This window comes from Capsicum annuum, chromosome 10 (genome assembly GCF_002878395.1).
Source record: "Capsicum annuum cultivar UCD-10X-F1 chromosome 10, UCD10Xv1.1, whole genome shotgun sequence".
NCBI lineage: Eukaryota > Viridiplantae > Streptophyta > Magnoliopsida > Solanales > Solanaceae > Capsicum > Capsicum annuum.
In genome coordinates, this window is record NC_061120.1 from 177,259,454 (window position 1) to 177,276,853 (window position 17,400).

General features: G+C 33.6%; 2 protein-coding genes across 4 annotated transcripts in view; one reads left to right on the forward strand and one right to left on the reverse strand.

Moving 5' to 3' along the window:
• Positions 1–5,021: 5,021 nt before the first annotated feature.
• LOC107843365 (probable serine/threonine-protein kinase PBL7) lies at positions 5,022–13,060 on the forward strand. Of its 2 annotated transcripts, none has more exons than XM_016687617.2 (5): positions 5,022–5,205; positions 9,603–9,790; positions 11,000–11,189; positions 11,272–11,660; positions 12,281–13,060. In XM_016687617.2, exons 1-5 carry the CDS (start codon positions 5,133–5,135, stop codon positions 12,545–12,547), a joined length of 1,107 nt encoding a protein of 368 aa, XP_016543103.1. In that variant the 5' UTR covers positions 5,022–5,132; the 3' UTR covers positions 12,548–13,060. The 2 variants fall into 2 exon arrangements, with proteins under 2 accessions (XP_016543103.1, XP_047254545.1); XM_047398589.1 differs by lacking the exon at positions 5,022–5,205 and adding an exon at positions 9,352–9,376.
• Positions 13,061–13,538: 478 nt separating this feature from the next.
• The window catches only part of LOC107843366 (thylakoid membrane protein TERC, chloroplastic), a 29,468-nt gene continuing 25,606 nt past the window's right edge, over positions 13,539–17,400 (reverse strand). For both annotated transcript variants that reach the window (XM_016687619.2, XM_047398591.1), the window contains 7 exons: positions 16,799–16,880; positions 15,104–15,153; positions 14,818–14,874; positions 14,650–14,728; positions 14,233–14,291; positions 13,941–13,998; positions 13,539–13,844 (listed from right to left, as the gene is read on the reverse strand). In XM_016687619.2, coding sequence (XP_016543105.1) covers positions 13,750–13,844; positions 13,941–13,998; positions 14,233–14,291; positions 14,650–14,728; positions 14,818–14,874; positions 15,104–15,153; positions 16,799–16,880 — 480 coding nt within the window. In that variant the 3' untranslated portion in view covers positions 13,539–13,749. The remainder of the gene's footprint in view (positions 13,845–13,940; positions 13,999–14,232; positions 14,292–14,649; positions 14,729–14,817; positions 14,875–15,103; positions 15,154–16,798; positions 16,881–17,400) is intronic.

Genomic DNA, 17,400 nt, shown 5'->3' on the forward strand with positions numbered 1-17,400 from the left:
AAATGAAGGGAGTATAGAGGATATTTATTGTAAATAGTTTAGGTGTACGCGCCTTGCGCGTGCACCTTATTTTAATGAATTCAAACATTACATTAAATAGGATATTTGTTTAAATAATAAAGAAGAATATAATAATTAAATTTAATATCTTTTGAGTATGTAAAGATGGAAAATTTATTTATTAAACCTAATATTTACTAAAAATATATTTAAAAGTCAATCGACATTCATCTATCATTTGTAAATTGCGACAAAACAATGTAATAATAGAAGCATCAAAATAATACAATTAAATTTAATCTTTACACACAGAAATTTTTTGAAAGTCGTCCGACACTCATCTACCACCTGTAAACAATAGCAAAATAATACGATAATAGAGATATCAAAATAACACAACTAAAACTAACCTTTACATAAAAAAATTTTTTAAAGCCGACCAACATTTATCTATCACCTGTAAACTGCAACAAAATAATACGATAAAAGTGATATCAAAACAATACAATTAAACTTAAATTTTACACACAAAAATTTCTCAAAGCCGATCGAAATTCATCTACGAACTGTAAACTACCACAAAATAACAAACTAATAGAGATATTACGATAATACAATTAAACCTAACCTTTACCTAAAAAAAATTCAAAGCCAACCCACATTCATCTAGCATCTGTAAATTAAAATAAAACAATAAGATAATAAAGATATCAAAACAATACAATTAAACCTAATATTTACACAAGAAATTCTTCAAAGTCAACCGACATTCATCTATAACCTGTAAACTATAAAAAAAATATAATAGTGATCATAAAGCTTCGATTTTGATCTAACTAATTCTTGTCTGAGCTAAAATTTTGACCCTAAAAAATAATTTTGAATGAAAACAAAGAAGATATATATATATATATATATACACACACACATGTTGAATTCTATTATGCTGACAAAAACAGTTAAGAAGTTGAAGGTTAGAAAATCAAACATCCACCAATCTAGACATGGACTTATGCAACGGGCTATGCCACCCAAACCAACTGAGGGAAGTCGCATCCATCTCATCGCAAGTACCTACAATGTCAGGATCACATTGGTTTACCCTAGTTTCTTTGGTAGTTCAACGTATGATCGCCCCTCCAACAAGAAAAGGTATAAATATGGAAACATCTCTGCCATTTGAATCAGAGAATTTATGGAGGAAATCGGATTTTAAATTCCCCAAAACCGCTCAAGTTAGATGAGCATCAATCAAATTCTCCCAATAAGCAAACTGGTTTGTTCTCTAGTTTAACGTACATCTCAATATTTATAGAAGTATTTCCTTAATAGAGTCCTATTTTAGGAGTATTTTTCTAATTGAACAATAGAAAGAAAAATATTAATTAATTCTCCTACCATATATTTTAGGAGTCCCATATATTTTAGGAAGTTTAGTAAAAAGAAAAATATTAATTAATTCTCCTACCATATATTTTAGGAAGTCTAGTTAATATAATAAAAATAATTAAATAATAAATTAAAAAAATATTGAAAAAATAATTTTGTTTAAAGAAGAGTCTTTTAATGAAGGGTAAAAAGTTCAAATCACTTTTCTGAGGGTCTTCACACTTTGAATATATTATAAATATAGATTATAGATATAAATATATATATAGTTATAGATTATAGACCGTAGATATAGATATAGATTATAGATATAAATTAACTCATAATATAAATTTATGCACATTAGTTGCATTTCATCTATAATATATTAAAAGTGTTAAGGCACTTAGAAAAATTATTTGAACTTTTTGACCTTCATTAAAATACTTTACAATAGACAAAATCGTCTTTTCACTTTTTTTCTCCAATTATTATTTAATTATATATGTAATTTTGAATCCTAGAATATATGGATTAGGATTTTAAACTATGATAATAGATTAGGGCTTTAAAATATAGTAAGTTTTTTTTCTTAAATTAGGACTCCTATTTATTTTGTAATTTATGTAGGTTTGATTTTCAACATATTTTTATATTAATATATATTGTCCCATCCACACTTGTATTTTATGTTTTCTTCAACCATTGAAATTGTTCTCCTCCAAGGTTATTATGTTATTCTCTCTCTTTTTGAGTTATTTTTCTTTTTCTATTGGTTGTCGTGGCTTATTACTTTTTCTTTAACTTGGGAGTGATTTTAAGTTCAACACATCATGCATTATCACATTTGTTTTGTTTGTGAGTTTTGATTTCTAGGTTTGATATTTTCGTATGTTCGAATCTAGCAACATAATTATTTTTCGCATATATATATATATTTATGTGCTTACAATAAAATATCTGTTTTGAACTTTTTGCACTTCATTAAAAACCTTCTAATAGATAAAATCATTTAATTTTAAATAATCAAAAGTTACACGTGCGAGACACGTGCATCTAAACTAGTAATAGTCAATAACTTAAAATTGAGATCTCTTAAATATATATTATGTATTTACTGATTGCAATATTATCAATGAATATTGTGGTGAGATGATAAAATATTCTTTTATTCTTAATTATATTTTGAATTAAGTTCTAGATATGAAATACCTATTAGAGATTAGAGAGTGTTTTATACTCAAAAGTGATTTTCTTAATATAAATTTAAATTAATCGAATCTTAAAATAAATATCCAACATCCAACAAGATATTAATTCATATGCTGAGTTGCCTGGCAAATGGCAATGTATCACTCAAAGTTTTTATTTTTATTTTCTTGGCCAATAGAATAGCACTATAGCAGATGAAAAAATTAATATTTCTTTCTTAGTTGTAGGGGGTGGGTTGAGATGAGGTGGTGCTCCACATTCTTTTTCAATTGAAACATTTCTGGATTCTATAATGATCTAGAACATTAAAATCATTTTTAAAAAATTGCATTATTGTGGCAAATTATATTCATCTATTTTCCATAGTGGTGTTTGATTTTATGTCATTTTAAAAAAGAATTGCTGATCTACTGATTCTCGTTTTTTCCGTAATTTGTTTTACACTATAAAATTGTGGGATATATATATATATATATATATATTCATGCTTTCTTGATTAATTATCTTTTAATAATAAAAATGTTTAGAGAATTTTTTGTTAAAATCCTAGCAAGTATGAATATTATTTGTTTAAGTTTCACTTGTGATATTTTAATGTTATCGACTTATTGTATTTACTTTCATTTCGTCATTTGTATCTCTTTACATAATATATTTTTAAAAAAAATATAAAGCAATAGAATTGTATAAACACCAAGGAGAAATCAAAACGATTGAGGTAGTTCATAAAATTTAATTTAATCATATAAAATAAAATAATTAAAATAATAATATGACATAAATTTTATAAAATAATCGATCAATGGTTATTATTACACAAGAAAAACAAAAATAAAAAACACCTTGTTCCAATCTTAACGCTGAATAATGTGCTAGATTTGAAAACATTCATAGGAAGAGGATAAATAAAAGTGTTATGTTTTCTTCTTATAACATAAGAAGCTAAATATTTCTACTATATAACAAAAAATTCTGAGTTTAGGAAGAAATTTTGTCCTTTAGAAATATATGGAGTATGATATGTCAAGATTAGCTATCAATAAAAGATGCCCTCCACATTCTCAAGCAGTATATACCAATTACCAAGGAATCTTTTTCATAATATTCTTCTCATTAGTATTGCAATATTGCAATATTTCATCCGTCCATATATTTGCCCTTCAACTACATGTGATAAGAGTTATGATGGAATCGCACGTGTATTTCCTTTTTTTTATCTTTAATTAAAATAATATAATTAATATTTTAAAATTTATATTTTTGAAGAATTTTCAGAAGTTCTAAATATATGCAAATAAGTTATTTTAACTTCTTTGTGTTAATTAATCTTAACATTCAAATTAAAATCTTAAGGTAGTGGGTAGAATGATCTGAAAAGTTACAAATTCTTTCGTATATGAAACTTCATTGTTAGATTTATACATAAATGAAAGATTTTTTTTATTGAAATGGAGAGAGTGAAAGCTCGACAAGACGAAACTTGACGTAGATGGAGACAAACTAAACTCGATAGGCTAATGATTGGACCCAGAACAATATTATAGCTCGAAGGGCTGAATCGAGAGGGGGTGGGGGCTCAAAGCAGACGGAGTGATAGATGATGAGATGACAATAATAATAATATATTCAACGTGATCTCATAAATAAGGTGTGGGAGGATGAGAGTATATGTAGATCTTATTTTTACTTTTGCATACTGTGGTTATAAAGATTGTTTTTAATAATTAATTTTAAAATTAGTTGTTGAAATATTTATTAAAAATTAATTAATTTTCAAAAACAACCTATTTTTATCCTTATTGGATGTTATCATGGAGTTCAATTTTTGCAACTCAAAAATCCAGGATGTTATGCTGGAGGCAAATTTATACAAGTAACACTTAATAATAATGTCCTGAAATTATAACTTAAAACAATTTTTTTTTTTATGATATCACCTTGAAGTTCGAGAAGAAATGGTTCAAGTTCGAAGAAATTTTTGAACTTCAAAATGATGTAAAGTGAAACTCCAAAAAAAAAACTCCTCTCAATTTGAATGGTGCAAATAATTCAGCAGAAATTATTACTTGGTATTTGTATTAAAAATTAGTTAAATTTTACCCAACAATAAAAATGATAAACATTTCGCAAGCTTAAGTCCTTATAATCATACAAATATTATTTATTAATTACAGATTGACTTAATTTCAAATCAAAATCAATATTTGTGCTGCAAATAAAAATAGTAAGTCTAAATATATATCTATATTTCTAAAAAGGAGATTTTGTCTAAGTTGACCAAGTCAACCAACTTCAACAGTAAAGTCATACGTAATTCTTTTACTCCTTGATAGTGTCGTTAAAAAACAAAAATACCAAGATTCCGACAATAATAATAATAATAATAATAATAATAATAATAATAATAATAATGTTACAAATGAAACAAAAAAGGGTAAAAAGAGAAAAAGAAAGAGGGAGGAAAAAGGTTTAGTCTTTCACTTTGGTAGACAGCCTGCAAACATTGGGCCTCTTTCAAACTTGTGCCACTCTCCATTAGAAGAAGAACAAAAATGGGTTGGTTCCCTTGTTCTGGACCATCCAAAAAGAAGAAAAATTCAGTTGATTCTCTTCAACATTCTTCTGGTGTGTATTTATTTATCAATCTGCAGTTTTTTTAAAAATGTTTTTGCATATTATCAGCTGATTGTTTGATTTGGTGAAATGGGGTTGTTTTGTATTTTTCTAAATTTTGTGGGTTTTTGTTGTTTTGGGTTTTGGATATTCAAGCTGCAAATTTGTAATCTTTTTGTATATTGCCTGATTTGATGAAATGGGATTGATTTATATTTGTCCATTTTGGGTTTTTACTTCTGATTCTTGGATATTCAAGTTGTAAATTTGCAATCTTTGTGTATATAATCAACTGATTTGCTGAAATGGGCTTGCTTTATATTGCTCCAATTTTTGTGGGTTTTTAGTTCTGATTCTGTGATATGTTGTTGTATTCTTAGATATTCAAGCTGTAATTTTTGTGTATATAGTCAACTGATTGTTTGATTTGGTGAAATGGGTTGCTTTGTATATTTGTCCATTTTTTGTGGGTTTTGGTTGTTTTGTTTTACTTCTGATGCTTGGATATTCAAGCGTTAATTTTTGTGTATTTGGACTGATTGTTTTGATTTGGTGAAATGGGGCTGTTTTATATTTGTCTAATTTCTGTGGGTTTTTGTTATTTTGGGTTTTTACTTCTGATTCTTGGATATTCAAGATGTGAAGTTGTAATCTTTGTGTATAAAATCAACTGATTGTTTGACTTGGTGTATTTCTGATTATTGGATATTCAAGTTGTAAATTTGTAATTGCTGTGTATATGATCAACTGTTTGTTTGATTTGGTGAATGTAGTTGCTTTATATTTGTGGGTTTTGGTTGTTTTGGGTTTCTACTTCTGATTCTTGGATATTCCAGATATAAAGTTGTAATTGCTGAGTATATAGTCAACTGATTGTTTGATTTGGTGAAAATTCATATTCGTCTAATTTTTTGTGGGTTTTGGGACTTTACTTCTGATTCTTGATTATTCAAGTTGTAATCCTTATGCATATAATCAACTGATTGTTTGATTTGGTGAAATGGGGGTTTGCTTTGTATTTGTCTATTTTTTGCGGATTTTAGTTGTTTTGAGTTTTTATTCAAGCTGTAAATTTGTAATCTTTGTGTATATAATGAGCTGATTGTTTTGATTTGGTGAAATGGGGTTGCTTTATGTTTGTCTAATTTTTTGTGGGTTTTGGGACTTTACTATTTATTCTTGGATATTCAAGTTGTAATCCTTATGCATATAGTCAACTGATTGTTTGATTTGGTGAAATGGGGTTGCTTTGTATTTGTCCAATTTTTATGGGTTTTGGTTGTTTTGGGTTTTTACTTCTGATTGTTGGATGTTCAATCTGTAAAGTTGTAATCTTTGTTTATATACTCAACTGATTGTCTGATTTGTTGAAATGTGGTTACTTTGTGTTTTTCCAATTTTTATGGGTTTTGGGTTTTTATTTTGATTCGTGGATATCCTAACACTAATTTTGCGTATATAATCAACTGATTGTTTGATTTGGTGAATTGGCGTTGCTTTATAACTGTCTAATTTTTGTGGGTTTTGGTTGTTTGGGTTTTTACCTCTGATTCTTGGATATTCTATCTGTCAATTTGTATTTTTTGTGTATATAATCAACTGATTCTTTGATTTGGTAAAATGGGGTTGCTTTGTGTTTGTCTAATTTTTTGTGGTTTTTGGGTTTTTACTTTTGATTCTTGAATGTTCAAGGTGTTATCTTTGTGTATATAACCAACTGATTGTTTGATTTGGGCGACATGGGGTTGCTTTATATTTATACAATTTTTGTAGATTTTGGGGTTTTACTTCCTATTCTTGGATATTCAAGCTGTAAATTTGTAATTTTTGTGTATATAATCTACTGATTGTTTGATTTGGTGAAATGGGGTTGCTTCATTGTTGTCTAATTTTTGTGGGATTTTGGTTGTTATGGGTTTTTACCTCTGATTCTTGGATATTCAAGTTATGAAGTTGTAATCTTTATGCATATAAATAACTGATTGTTTGATTTGGTGAAATGGGGTTGCTTTATATTTGTCTAATTTTTGTGAGTTTTGGTTGTTTTTGGGTTTTACTTCTGATTTTGGGATATCCAAGTTGTTTGGCATTTGGGGTTCTTTGACCTAGATCTTGATATCATACTCACTAGACTTAATATTGTGCTACTTGATGGTTGAAATGGAAGCTCGCTTCGGGAGTCTTGTGTGATAAGAAGGTGCCTCCTAAGCTTAAAGGTAAGTTCTACAGTGCGGCAGTCTGACCGACTATGTTGTATGGCGGAGTGTTAGCCAGTTAAGAACTCTTACATCCAAAAGTTGAAGGTGGCGCAGATGAGGATGTTGCGATGGATTTGTGAACTTACCAGGAAAGATAGGGTTAGAAATGAGATTATTCAGGGGGAAGGTGAGAGTGGCTTCGGTGGTGGACAAGATGCAGGAAGTGAGGTTGCTTTGGTCCGGGCATGTGATGAGGAGGTGCACGGATGCTCTAGTACGGAGGTATGAGAGGCTGGCTATGGATGGTTTTAGGCGGGGTAGAGGTAAGACGAAGAAATATTGAAGGGAGGTGATTAGGCATGATGTGAAACAGTTACAGCTTACGGAGGACATGACCCTTAATAGGAAGGTGTGGAGGACTCGGATTAGGGTAGAGGGTTGGTGGGAGTTCAACTGTTATAGTAGGGAAGAATACTTTGTTTGTATCTGTGCCTGGATTTTCTTGTTCGTGGTGTTTTGGTGATGTCTATGATTTTGGATAGATAGTTTATAGTAGTACCTGGTGGGTGTCTTATTTCCTTTATTATCTAGCAGTGTGTTATCCCATCATGTTGTATGCTTTGATGTTATTTGTTTGTTATACTGTTATATGTCCTGAGACGGGGGTCTAGGTTCTATCGGAAACAGCCTCTCTACTTCATTTGAGGTAGTGGTATGGATTGCGTACACTTTACCCTCCCAGACCTCACTTTGTTGGAATACCCTGGGTATGTTGTTGTTGTTGTAGTTAGACCAAGGGTGTGAAGCTGGAATGAGAACCCATAGGATATCAGAGATCACAGAAGAAAATGAAGAGTTGGATACCATCTAGCTAAGCTTTGGTGGGCAGAGTCATTAACCAATACCGTCTAGTGGAGGAATGCAGGTATCCGAAATAATAGTCGAGTGGTGCATAAGCTGGCCTTGACACTACCGTCTTTGTAAAGGAAACAAGTTTTGGTCATCGGCATGGAGGAATTATTTGCAATTGGAAATTTAGAATTTGGGGACAAATTATGGTTCAATTTGCTGAATGGTAGTACATTAGTGTGGAAGTGGTAAAGGTCAGGGAACTAGTTCCTTCAATTAGTATCTAATGAAAAGTTAAGCGGCAAATGATATCAATTACTTCATGTCATTTTGTATGAAGGCCTCATACAATCAGAAGGAAGGTCCTTGTAACATGATGATGTGATGAAATGTTAGAGGAGTTTGGTAGCCTCAAATCTGGTTACAGTTTCCTTATGCGGACGAGGCAAGATAGCTCCCTCCCCCGGCATATGCACCAAGACAAAATTAGAAAAGAACAGAAACAGAACACCTTGACCTCCAAAGATTTTTTTCTTCTCCATTTTACAATATGGATTTTGGAATTTTTAACTTTTTTTATTGTAGCATATTATATCAGATAACTAGTTATCTGTGTATCAGGTGACAACGTGTATTGTGCATAACTAAAATTTTGAAGAACAATGGTGTCTTAGATAAGTTATTGGTACCATTATTTGTAGCTTGTCGAGTCTTGCTGTTGTTGGTACTGTATGCAGCAACAACAACAACAACAACAACAACAACAACAACAACATACCCAGTATATTCCCACCAAGTGGGTTTTGGGGAGGGTAAGTGTATGTAGTCCATGCCACTACCTCAGAGGTGAGATAGAGAGGCTGTTTCTGATAGACCAATCTAGAAAAGGAATAGTAAAAGGACAAGATACAATAGAAATTACCACATTCAATAATATCATATTAAAAATTCTAACGTAACCAACATCAACTAGTGAAGTTTTGTAGTTCAAATTTCAAGCAATCTTTGAGTTAAGCCACATTTCAGTTCTTTTTTCCAAGGAACTCTTGGGTTAGATGCAGATTGATTTTGGATTGCCTAATTAACCAAAGCTGAGGAGGCAAAGAAATAGCTCTTTTACAGCTAAAATGAATGCGGTATAGAAAATCACCTTTCAAAATTTTCTTTTTTATGTTAAGGCTATTATATGCCTGGATTCTCAGGAATGAAGTGACAACCTTCCCCATCCCAAAGTTGAACCGATAAAAAAGTTTAGATTTTATTTTCCCTGCTTGTCAATCATCCTCCTTATTTCTGAAGGCTAGTTGCCTCACTTGAGTGCCATGCTTTGTTTACCTTTCTATTCTATGTTCTTGTCTTCAGATAAGTTGAAAGCAAAGAATTCATTACACACAAAGGAAACTGATAAGGATGCAGGATCCAACCAAATTGCAGCCAAGACTTTTATATTTCGTGAATTAGCAGCTGCAACAAAAAATTTTCGTGGTGATTATCTTCTTGGAGAAGGCGGCTTTGGTAGAGTTTACAAAGGGGTCATTGAGTCCAATCAGGTCAATTCTCAACAACTCTTTTTGCTTTTTGCTAATAATGGAATGTAACAAAGAAATCAATACTTTGGTTTTCCTCTAATCTACGAGATTCTGTTGCACTCACCACTCACTATTCTCTGTATGATGTTATGGGTAAATCTTCAGAGTATTTTTCTGAGTTTTCTTCTTGATCCTTACTGAGCGACAGTCACAAACTTTTATCCTTTTTGGATGAGCATAGCTATGTTATCGTCAGTTGGCTCAGTAGAGGGTAAACAGTTGGGCTTCTTCCTGGTTGGGCAATTGGCAAAAAGTTGAACTCTAGATCACTTGAGTTTGTAGTCACATGAGAAATCTGGAACGGAAATTTCACTTTTGGTTCTTTAGCATTTGCGAAGTGAGGCTTAGATGCCTTACTCTAATCAGGAAAGTACTTTTCTACTTTCTAACAAGTTAAGTTACTCGGACTCTTCATTTTCAGTGCCGCACCCGTATCGATACGACATGGGTGTGGGTGTGGGATCCGTACCCGATCTGGTCAACCGATTTTGGGTACTTTGACCAAAATTGACAGTTCAGACAAATTTAATGATTTCTATCGCGCATAGCGGTAGCTTTAGTGCACCGGACTGCCCTTTTCTTATAATCAAAACAAAAGCTCAGGTGAAATTGAAAAAAAATGGAATACCTTGTATATAGAAATTTCTATGTTACTGTTTTTCCTTTCATCTTCTTTCATGATTCTCCTCTTGATCAATATTTTCTCCTTAAGTTTTCCACATAATATCTCATAATTTAAGTTTTTTAACTCTATTTTTAGATATTTAAATTATTTTTAGCTGAATCCCCGCACTCGTATCCATGCTTGGATCCGTATCCCCAAATCTTAAAATTAAGATCATGAAGTATCTGCCCTCTAATTCCGCACCCGTATCGGACACCCGCACCCAAGTCCGAGCAACTTAGCTAAGAAGCGGTAATGGACATTTCATGGATACTTTGGTTTCTATTGTGCTTCGTACCATATTCGTTGAGCTAATTAGACTTAATTCTCCTTTTCTTTCTCATATATATTGGGTTGTAATTGAAATAAGGAAAGGTATAATTGACTAGGACCATCTACCTTTTCTTCCACGGTCGGCACCATGCTTGATGATTTGCTTCTCACTTCTAAGTTGGTTGCCTGGAGCTGAAGATTAACACGTTTTTATTGATTTTTATTGGTGGCAGGTCGTTGCCATCAAGCAACTCGATCGTAATGGATTGCAAGGCAACAGGGAATTTCTTGTCGAAGTGCTTATGTTAAGTCTGTTACACCACCCTAACCTTGTAAATCTAATTGGCTATTGTGCTGATGGAGATCAGCGACTTCTGGTCTACGAATATATGCCATTAGGGTCATTGGAAGACCATCTTCATGGTAATCTTTCTTAAGTAGACTTTCTTGTTCATTTTATGTTGAAAGTCGGATAAAATTTGGTATTGAAATAATCGCTCTGCAGATCCTACGCCAGGTAAGGAACGGCTAGATTGGAACACAAGAATGAAAATTGCTGCTGGAGCAGCAAAAGGTTTGGAATATCTACACAGTGCAAGCCCCCCCGTAATATACCGTGATTTAAAATGTTCCAACATTTTGCTTGGTGAGGGTTATCACGCAAAGCTCTCTGACTTTGGCTTGGCCAAATTGGGGCCTGTAGGAGATAACACCCATGTTTCAACGAGAGTTATGGGTACGTATGGGTACTGTGCACCAGAGTATGCCATGACTGGACAGTTAACTTTGAAGTCAGATGTTTACAGCTTTGGGGTCGTCCTCTTGGAGATCATTACAGGCAGGAAAGCAATTGAAAGTTCAAAGACTGGAGGAGATTTCAATCTGGTTGTATGGGTAAGATTTTCTTATCATACAGCTTTTTGGTTATGTTGTTTCTGTGATGACCTGTTGTTTCATTGATGTATGATCTCTATGGCTGTTCAACTATAAAAGGGAAAAAAGTATTATCCAACAGTTATAAAATGACTTTACAGTAATCTGGAATCCATAAGATGAGTTCAATAAATGAGTTTAAAAGCTGGCAATTGCTGTTGTAACATGATGATGGCTTGAAACATTATCTAATGCACTTGAGAATCCTTCATGGAAAGAGTATTTTTTTTTCCTGAATGAAATAACAAATATACTATTATTCTCAAGGCTGGGTAAATCAGTTGATGTTGACATGTTGCTTGACGGAATGATGTCAGATGACACCACTTGGAGCAATGTATCTCCACCATGGCGGGTAGGGGAAAGGTTGGGTAATTCAATTGACTCGTATATTTAAGGAAAATCTTGATCCTCTATTGTGTGTCAAATGGAGCGACGGAGTGATTTATAGAGTTTAGATCATCTTGGTTTTACTTTTCTTGGGATATTGTGTGTGTTGGGTTATGTAGATTGTTCTTTTCTGTCAGCCAACCATAAAGAGAACCAAGTTTCTAATTTTATAGTTGTGCTCTGGATATCAGGCAAGGCCATTGTTCAAAGATCGGAGGAAGTTCTCACAGATGGCTGATCCAATGCTGCAAGGCCATTATCCAGTCAGGGGCATGTACCAAGCACTAGCAGTTGCAGCAATGTGTGTTCAGGAGCAACCTAACATGCGCCCAGTCATAGCAGACGTTGTCACGGCTTTGACCTACCTGGCTTCACAAAAATTTGACCATGAAACCCGAGGGGGCATCCAAACTTCACGGCCAGGACCTGCTACTTCACCTAGAATGAAACGATGGTGACAAGCTGTAAAAAGGTTAAAATGGAGCGATGAAATTAGATGGTGATGGGAAGCAAAACATGATCATCCAAAAAAGGGGGAGCCAAGGCAGGGACCTCTTGAATATCAGCTAAGTTGAAAATACAGATAACAAACCGCAATCAGTGGCACCTCAAGTGCAGGTTCAATCATTTGAACTATATTGGCACAACAAATATTTTTTCCCTCAGAAGTCAGACCAACTATGAGGTCTTCCCTCCTTTCTCTGTTGAAGCTGCTTGTTCCCGTTATTATTGTATTTATAGGTGATTTACGTTTGTCCGCTTTGTGGTTTTGGTCATTCTTTGGTAAACCTCCAAAGCCTGGTCCGGTATTTTTGTTGTACAGACATGGCTTGTGTTTACTGAGTGCAAGTATGTATTAGAATAGCTCATTATGATGTACAATTGCGTGATTGTGTTTATTTCCTGTAGCTGTATAAGTTGAAATGACATTTTCGAGGAAAACGCATGAAATTGTAATACTGTTGTTAGCATATGCCTCTTGAATGCTGTTGGAAAACACTATGTTTTCTTGTTCTAATGTTGGTTTCCTGTTCAATTTATCGTCAGTCGCATTAAAATGACTTGTTGACTTGTAAAAATCCAAAAAAATAAATAAAAAGGAGATGAGGAAAAAAAAAATTCAAAATACTGAAAGCACAATTCTAGAACTATATATGGCACAAGTTTGCAGATGGTTGATCTGTGCCCCTATCAACTTACATTTCTGGGAGTGGGCAGATCTGCTGTCCCAATCCCGCATGTGTTCTTCTTTAGGTTATTAATGTACAGGTTGAGGTATATGGCAAACCTCTCACCATAATGGTGATGCTATTTTTTTTTTTTTTCTTAAATTGTTCTTGTTAGTTATAAATTCAACAAGTATATATTTTCTAAAGAGAAAGAGATCCCCCATATAAAAAGGTAAGTGTTATCCATGGAGATGTGACAAAAAGATGATGGCCGTAATAGTTCACCCCAACCTTGCGTTGCATTATTAAGGATCCAAATTGTTACAAAAAAAAAAAAAAACCATGTTAAATTGATAATTTTGTCACGGTCATATCAATTGAATAAAGTACATTTGCCAAACGGTCAAGGAAATGGCGAAAAGAAGAAGAAAGGAACACCATAGATATCCTCTATCTTCCTAATGAACAGGATCTCAAGAGAGCACCCCAACTCATTGATCAGATTTCTTTACAAGACTCAGCAAGACTCCAGCGCTTAGACATGTCGCTACAACACCAAGAGACGCCTCTGTGGAAACATGGTATCCTGCGCGAATTTTGAAATCAGTTGACACTTGAACACACCCCAACTGGGATTTCAATCGTAAGAGGCAAGGACGCAACTGATTTTACAGAAACTCACCAAAAAAGTCTAGGATCATTTTGAATCCAATGAATCCCAGGACAACACCAATGGAAGGCTGAACAGAAATGGTAATCTTGGTTAAAATTATCACCCATGAAAGTGAAGTAAACTTTAAGGATCAGTCACTAATAGACTAGCAGCTTGTTTGATTGTATTGTTTGATATCTTAATGCTACTGACTCATATATGTTGAACAAGGGCTTTAACTTGAGCAGTCGTGACAGACTCCGGACGATTGAGTGAATGGCTGCTGTAATGCAGCAAGCACAGAAAGCAAGTCAATTCTCACCTGTAGATATTCCAACTCCCCCATACTTTCAGATATGAGGGTGTACAATGACCTCAGTCCTGCACAAAGAAAAGCTAGGTTGGTTACCTAGTTTATAGGGAAAGAAAAGCATATTTCACGGGTAATAATAAAAGATTTACTTCGCGAAATCAGAATTTGCAAAAAGGAGAGATCCTTTTCCGTAAACAACTAACTCCATGCATGCACATGAGTTCTCAATATATATGAATTGATGAAAAGAAAGTCAAAAGCATGATCATTTGAAAAGCATAGAACAACATATGCCAAATATCACTTAGTTTAAACCAACTCTAATTTGGTACAAGAAATCACATTTCAATTAGTAATTGGCTCTTTCTACAGCCCTTGTGGTTAAAAACTTAAAATAAGAAGCAAAGTAAAGAACAAAGGCTCTACCCAAAATTGCAAAGAGATTCGATGTGAAAACTATGAAAGGATCTCTTGTGACACCAAAAACTGCTGGTATAGAATCAACCTGAGAAGAACACAACAATGTTGTTAGGACGGAAACAGAGGTGTGTTAGCCCTTGAAGATATGGCAAATCCAGTATGAACAGAACTCACAGCAAATGCAATATCACTGAGTTCAACTACCGCTACTGTCAAAAGTAAAGGTGTAGCCTGGCCAAAATGTTAAAGCCTGTTAGAAATCAGAAGAATTAATCTAAAAAATATTCGAGAAACTACATTACAAGTACACAGGATTTTGTTTGTATAGATGTCAAAAGACACAGGATTTCATTAAGCCTGAAATTTTAAGGTATAAATTAATATATGCATGAATTTTATTGAGGTGACATGCCAGGACAGAGATAAATTCAACTGCTAAAATAACTCGCTGTTGACTTACTTTCCATACACCATCCTGCAAAGTTATGAACCGGTCACCATTATATTCAGCTGCAACACCAAGAAAAGTTTGAAAAGTCATCATACATTTCAGAAGCTGAAAGGTTAAGTTTATGTATAAGGAGCAGAGCTTCATCATCCTAGGGAAACTTGTGCATGGCCCTACTCATGTATCATAATTCATATCAACTAAAGAGTAACTCGAATAACATCACAGAACTAGCAGAACATTAGGCACAGAGGAAAAACATAACCTAACTCATGATTTTCCACCCACCCTTGCACTCCAAATAAGCTTGCTAAATCAAAGCAAACGTGTCGCAAGCAAAGGGATTATTTTCTATATATGGAATTTTAGTTACACTAGACTGTGAATGGAGATGATATCCAATAGATTAATAGCATGAGCGCTAATTGTATGTACTTTCTAATCATTCTCGAAGTATACCTTTTTTTAACTATAAGTAATCACGAGAATATTATTAATGTAAAACAGACCAGCGATGAAGGTATGCTGGGGCAAGAGTACATCCAAAAGGGAGTTTTACAATGTGCAAAGAACTTAGAAAGTCAAACTACCACATCCAGCTATAATACATGTGTCCATAGTTTTGTTGCACCAAAGTAAAGATATATACTTGAGCTTACGATTAATTATATTACCCTTCTTGCCTTCAAAAACTCTAGCATTTCTCTCTCCATTACCAACGCGTATCTTTGTTCTGTAGGTGATCTCTAGCTTTTCAAAGGACATTGGCCCTAATTTGTCTTGCCATCACTCCTTTAATGCCCCAATAGAAAATGACACTCTTTTCTTTTTGATAACCATGGTGTCTAGTCCTGCGCACACCTCGACTAATTCCACGAGATACTTGTCACCTCTCACTAGCATCAGGTACCAGAAATCAGGTAACTCCGTCCACCAAGGCTAGAACAGATGGGAAGAAATCACGTAGTGTTTCTCTCTGTTGGGAATTGAACCGGAGACCTCATGGGGCTCAACTCACATCATTGAACCACTAGGGCACACCCTTGGGTGCTGAGAAAATGATACTATCCACACCCCTGAAGTATGTCATAGATATAAACTTCTAAGTTCTTTTTTATAAAAAAAAAATTGTATCAAACCCCACTTTGATGGGAACCTAAGGGAAGAGAACAATCAAATACGAAAATTAGAGCATAACTTACTTCACGAAGTATTTCTCCGAAAATAGTAAGTAAATGACTGCATACATTATGCACCTAAATAGAATCACATTCCTTTGAAAGGGTCAGCAAAAAAGAAAGAAGAGAGAAGGCCCTCCTTTCTTAAATTTCCACGTTTATGGCATGCACAACTTAATGATTTTTCGGTCAACTTTAGAGGAAGCTCTCAACTACAAGCTAGGATTGAGAAACCAGTATAGGATGCAATTTCCGTTCTTGGAGTGAATCAATTTGAGGACTCCAGAATAACCGACTCAAAGTTTTTTCTCGAAAAAAAAAAAAAAAGAAGTATCACGAGAATAAATCAAACTAGCAGTTGTAGTTGAAGTTGGACTTGATCACTTCAATAATTACAGAACACCCAATACAAATTAGTATCAACATAAGGAAAAAACCAAATCAGTAATCATTTGCAGGAGAACATATAAGACCAACTAGAAACCAAAAAAATGCACCTAATTATGCGAAGGCACAGAGAAAATTTTACATGTGATAGGAATGAATTTCTGGCAGGTCTTCACAATGAAATTGTCAGATAGATCAGCATCTTCTTCTTCTCCAGTGAACAGCTACGATGAGATTGAAAAAAAATAGGTATCATTAATTAAATTGCTAAAATGTTTTTGGGACAAAATATAGATCAGAGAGTAATATATGAGCCAGTTAGGTATCCCATGGGTGCTCTTCTAATTAGCTTACAACAGTTCGGAACAGGTGCGGGGCCTTTATGCTGTGCTTGTATATTGGTGCCCGTTTTCACATGACATGAAAAAGAAGAGTCATTGTACTAAACCAAGATATATATTATGCAGACATCCAGGGGAAATCCAATGAGAATACAGTCTCTTTTCAACATACGTATAGCGTTAATTGGTAAAATTCAAAATTCTGGCAGAATAGATCACATGACTTGAAGTGATAACTCTTGAATGTTTACTTTTTTGGAATTCCTTTCATAAAATTATTAGAGAACATGCCATAATTAACAACCCTTCATAGAGAAAATGTTAAAGCTATTTACTAGATTTGCAGAGATTGGAGGTATGGCTCTGCCTTTTTCTTCTTTTTAAATAAGTAGTTAGAATCACC

Bases quoted from the DNA above. Each gene is read 5' to 3' on its own strand.
- LOC107843365 (XM_016687617.2), top strand. From the start codon at position 5,133: ATGGGTTGGTTCCCTTGTTCTGGACCATCCAAAAAGAAGAAAAATTCA. The intron at 5,206-9,602 runs GTGTGTATTTAT...TCTTGTCTTCAG, and splicing joins TTCTCTTCAACATTCTTCTG to ATAAGTTGAAAGCAAAGAAT. The intron at 9,791-10,999 runs GTCAATTCTCAA...TATTGGTGGCAG, and splicing joins GGGTCATTGAGTCCAATCAG to GTCGTTGCCATCAAGCAACT.